The following is a 5,422-nucleotide window of genomic DNA, read 5'->3' on the forward strand; positions in this document are numbered from 1 at the left end:
CCATGGCCTTTCCATTCTGCCACATCAGCCGAAACCTCTTTTCACAGCTCCTGTTGCTCGCAGCTCGTAAACTTACACACACTCCTCTTTTTCACCGAGGGAGAAGGGGAGATCGGAAGAGAAAGGGAGTGAGGGAGCTGCTGCCGGCTCGCTTTAACAGGGCAGCTCCAGCAATGTGGTTCATATTCTCTCCTTCTCTCCTCTCTCTCCACTGCATTCCTTCTCTTGTTTTTACACTCCCTCGCTCTTGAAATAAAATAAAAACTACCGAGTGGATATTCTCTAATCATTACGCCTAAGGATGCGTGTAGGCTTACCAAGCTCCTGCTTACTTATCCACACAGCCCAGAAAAGCCTCGGTGCAGGCATGCATTATTCATGACGGGGAAACCTGCGGGTGGAGTTTACTTGGGGGGCGGGGGGGGGGGGGGTGTCGAGTTCCAAACATACAAACAATCAATACACGTGTGGAATGCGGCTCCTTTGATACGACACCCTGTTTGACCCACTAACACTTATTCCACTCTCAGTCACACAATGCCCCAGCCAAGACGATTTCCAGTGATTTTTTTTTCTTCTTGAGGAGCCTTTTCTACAGATTTTTTTTTTTTTTAGTTGAAGCACTTAGCCCAGTTAGCTATTCTTTTATCCGGCGCCAATTAGCCGGCGATTAATGAATTATTGAGAAACGGGAAAGGGGGGAGGGGGGGGGATTAAATATTAATGTGGATCTTAGGGGGAATAGTTGTATTACAAGTCACCGCGAGCGCCGAGCGAGGAGACGGCCCACCCTCGGCAGCCGTTTACAATAATCTACAGTCTTTTTACTGAAGTATGGAGAGGGAAAGGAGGAGGAGAGAAGCTGGGAGCACTGGGAGGGCTGAATCACAACAGACACTGGAATCAAACTCGCTCAAAGGGCCAAAAGCTACAAAACTCCTTATGCTGTGATCAGAGGAGCGGCCAAAGACAAAGACAAAGACAAAGACAAAGATGCACTTCTACTTGCATTCATTGTCTGTGTGTGTGTGTGTGTGTGTGTGTGTGTGTGTGTGTGTGTGTGTGTGTGTGTGTGTGTGTGTGTCCACCACTAGTGTGACCTCTTTGATCCCTGGGTGTGTGTGTGTGTGCGTGCAGTGATGTAAGATTCGATCTTTCATTAGGGCGGCCGTGTAAGGCCGATAATAGGAGATGCTGAGATAAGGATAATGTATGTCTCTGGGGGGGGGGGGGCTCTTCCTTCCCAAGGTGATCCTTCTGGTTCAGTTCTCTCTTCCTCAAGCAGAACCTGTATTGGCACTTGAGACTTAACTGGTATTGATTTACTTAGGGTTAGGACTGCCTCTGCTCTCTCTCTACCGCTCCCTCTGTTTCTCATTCACCTCCCGGCACCTGGCTCTGCTTATATGCCTCCCTGCACACCACTGTCTCTTTTCTTTTCTGGCAGGCCGTTGTAATTTCAACGGATGGAGCGGTCAATAAAAGGGTGGATGCGGCACTTGATGGCCGTGAGCATTTCTATTATTTACTATTATTTTACCGCAACTTAGGTCAACCTGATACGTTTCGATTATTATGTATTCAAGTATAGTTATTCGGGCAGTATGAGTCTGAGGCAAGCGCGTCCTCGGCCCGTGGGTGCCTCCTTCTCCTCTTCACCTCTGTCACTCCTAACACATCTTCGGGTCCGTCAGTGGCTGCTGTAGCGCTATAATTAGTGGCTGGATGTGACACATGTTTCCAATTTGCTACGTCTGGTCACTGCACCGGAGGGTGGGTGGAGTGACGGAGCGAGATAGAGACAGACGGAAAGTGACAAGAGGAGAAGAAAAAAAAAAAAAGGGGGGGGGGGGGGGGGGGGGGGAGAGAAGCCGTTGAAATAGAAGCATCACGAGAGGAGGAAAAAATAACAAGAACGAGGGTGAAAGGCAGGGAGGAGGGCGAGGAAGAGAGGGAGCAGGAAATTGCTCGCAGAAGTGGAAAAGGAAGATGGGAGGAGAGGTGGAGGGAGGCTGCAGGTGGACGGTCTGAACTTCAAAGCTGAGCAACCAGCAGAGGTCGAGAGGTTAACAACGTGACAGTCTATTTGCTACACAGACGAGACGCGAACCACATACACTCCTGCACCTGATTGATACAGACTGCTGCTCCTGCATTGCTTTGCGCCTCATTTCAGAAGTACAAACCGCATGTGTGCGGGCTCAGGACTTTGTCCTTGGAAGACGCTCACTATTTGGACAAACATTGGGCTCTCAACATATTTCAGCCCAGGGCCAAAACCTATTTTGCCCCCAGGCAGATGAAACCAAAGTAGCGTACTGCTCTCTTCACATAGGGACCGAAGAGAAACAAGAACATGGAAGTGTGTTTGAAAAAAAAGGGGGCCAAGAAAATAAACTGGAGGAATGACTAAGCTGATTAACTATGAATAGTAAGCCTCACGAATAAGCTCCATAGTATACAATAGGCTTTGTATTTTGGATATATGAGTGAGCAAATCTGTGGGAATAACTACGGAATCTGCCGTGGAGAGCCACAACCCCTCTAATTGCCAGCCAGGCCCCGTTCACTGAGCCCTGACACCCACCCGACACCAAACTCCATTAGGAGACAATAGCGTGGAATCACCTGTGAGGCCTCAAAAGCCCGAGCTGTTGGCTTCTCACTGAGAACCACCCTCGCGTGTCCAACTCTACTCCCTGTTGGGTGAATCCACCCACTGCTGACAAAAAGCCCTCATTAAGGGCTTCATGCCTGGCTCCACAGCGGGGGGGCCCACGCACAGTCACATCTGTGGAGAAACTGGGCAGGCCGTGGCCTCTGGCGCATTAAAACCTGTTACACTCTTTAAAATATATAAAAAGAGCTCCTGGCATTGGTGTGCGCTGAGAATGGCAAGGCTTGGTAGGCTGCTATACAGCACGCATCAGTGAGTCTGAATTTGCTTTTGTAGCTTCTTGTTGTTTGTTTTGCATTATAAAGTGAGTCATGTGCAAACGTTGAAGAAATGGGAGCAGTGACAGTGTCGCCTTGAGGCTGATAGTTTGGTGGACCTCATGTATTTATTTATTAAGATGAGAAATAAAACATGTCAAAGCTCCAGAATTGAAGGCTGGTGTCTTATAAAAAACTCCACACATAGAGGCTGCCTTGTTATCCTTCAGCACCCCTCCTCCTCCTCCTCCTCCTCGCCGCCACCGGGCATCTATTCAGACACTGGGAAATTAGCAGAGGTGTGAGAAAAGTGGTGTCGGTCGTTAAGGCCCCGGACAGGCCGAGAGGTGTTTTTAAAATGACATTTCCTCAGCTAATGCCCGACACCTACTCCCGGGGACAGAGAAAAAGATGCAAATGGCCGAGGGCCGAGTGGGTGTTTGAGAGGCCTGCGGGGCCGGGGCCTGGACTTTTAAATCAAGGTCACCCAGCAACAGCGACTAGAGCACCACACACACACACAGTTTCTATCTTTTACAGAAGAGCTACAGCTGGATCTGCCACTGTAATCAACGCCAGTGTGACAAACGAATGGCAGCTGTGAAACAAAGCAGCTCAAGGTGTATCCATTTATCCAACTACATGTGTTCCCATTGAACCCGTGCTGAGAGACTGCAAACAAAAACAACTAACAGAATTGTGTGATTTTTTTGCGGGGAGAAAAAAAAAAAGTGCAATGAATTTGGCAAAACAGTAGCGAACCGCTGACCTTATCGAACTTTGCCTGCCGCGTTGCATCGCTGCCGGACACTTAAAGAGTTACTTGCGTTCATTACAAACGTTGCCCAAATCTCCTCTTCTGCCACAAGTTTGAAAACGCACAATTAAAGCGATTACTCGATGAGTTAAAAAAAAAAAAAAAAAGGTCTGCCGGTGACAAGTGCTCTTACCTCTCGTTCAGGGAATTCCAGTAGATGGGCTCCATATTGCTGGCCGTCGTCGCCAGTAAATCCAGTAAGAATATCAGCAGGATCCCCAATCCATCCCCACATCTTCGACACGCCATTTCAACCCTTTCGCCCAGCCCATGCAGCCCCATTTAAAAGAAAATGGGCAAAATATATATATATATATATATATATATTTATTTTTATTTTTTTTTTCTAGCTTCTTCCGAGTACTCGATGCTTTGTGAGCGAGGAGATCTCTCTAAACAATGGAGGTGCGACTGCAGCCGAGCAGGTTTATAGGTAGAGGCGGTCAAAGTGTGAAGTGAAAGCCCGCAGCGTACAACAACCTCATGGAATGAAAGAATCCGGCAAAATTGGACTGGATCGAAGCACCAAAACAAAGCGGACTGTGCAGGAGAAACTTGTTCAATCCGCGCGTCTGGATCTCCAAAAAAAAAACGACGGGGATTGTGCGCGTCCGCGGTCGTAGCCTACTATTTCAGTGCCAATCCCATGACTTTCCCATCAATTTGTCGTTAGTCCTCTTTATTTTTCTCTCTCTCTCCCAAACACTGCTCCTCGGCTCAAATATAACTCCACCAAATCGAGTTTTCGGACATTTATCGCCACCCAACAGCTATTTCTGTTGCCTTTCAGTGCACCCTAATTGTCTTTTCCCGAACAATGTTCCCTTGTTGTCCGTGCCGACTCTGTGTGATTTCTTTCCCATTACCTTCTTTTCTCCAAAGAATATCTACCCTCCAACATGTCAGGCCGCGCTGAGGGGAGATATTGTCAGTCCGTTAGGAGGAGACAGTCGCCAAAAGGCGTTTAAAACGGGAAAGATGTCACTCGTGTCCGCGGCTCCATCCTCCCCATAAAGACATGTTGATGCTCGGTGGGCTTAGTCAATGCGCATCGCAGTCCTCGTTCTCCTCTTTGTAGGACACACAGGTTCAACACGGGCTGTAAATCCGCAAATCCTTAAGCAACGGATTCGTTGAAAATAAAGAATAAGAATAAAATTTAAAAAAAATCAAGATCCGAATTGATGACAAGTCCAAGAATCAATTCTACAGAAGCAAAGTGGGAGAAACAAACCAAAGAGCTAGAAAAGCATCTCCGCTCTGGTGGTGTCGCAAAAGGCCAACGTGAAACTTGTGAAGTGATTTTTTTTCAAAACAAAAAAGGAAATAATAGGCGAGTTGTGATCATCGGTCCCCCGGTTTGGAAATTGACGCCTCTCAGATGTGGCGCATCATTTGGATTCGCTTCTCGGCCGCAGGAAAGCGCTTCATTCGTTATCTCATCCGTCTCTCTGCTTCACAATCCCACTGCTTTGACTTGCCCTAATGCTCGCAGCGCATTGACAGACCGACTGGCTTGTTTGAGAGGAGGAGGAGGAGGAGGAGGAGGGAGAAAGGGGACGTGGATGAGTGGGGGCGAAAAAAATCCCCATCCTCCGACTGGCAGGCAGGGCGCACTGACGGAGCGCAATTCTTCCAGGCTTTTTTTTTTAGGGGGGGGGGGGGGGGGGG

The 5,422-nt window shown here is 48.2% G+C and overlaps 1 protein-coding gene across 1 annotated transcript in view; it reads right to left on the reverse strand.

The window, feature by feature from the left end:
* Positions 1-5,297, reverse strand: part of efnb3b (ephrin-B3b) — a 55,794-nt gene extending 50,497 nt beyond the window's left edge. Inside the window, exon 1 of the mRNA XM_031850716.1 lies at positions 3,885-5,297. Coding sequence (XP_031706576.1) covers positions 3,885-4,033 — 149 coding nt within the window. The 5' untranslated portion in view covers positions 4,034-5,297. The remainder of the gene's footprint in view (positions 1-3,884) is intronic.
* Positions 5,298-5,422: the final 125 nt, after the last annotated feature.

This window comes from Anarrhichthys ocellatus, unplaced genomic scaffold (assembly GCF_004355925.1).
Source record: "Anarrhichthys ocellatus isolate YVR2014 unplaced genomic scaffold, GSC_Weel_1.0 scaffold11, whole genome shotgun sequence".
Classification (NCBI taxonomy): domain Eukaryota; kingdom Metazoa; phylum Chordata; class Actinopteri; order Perciformes; family Anarhichadidae; genus Anarrhichthys; species Anarrhichthys ocellatus.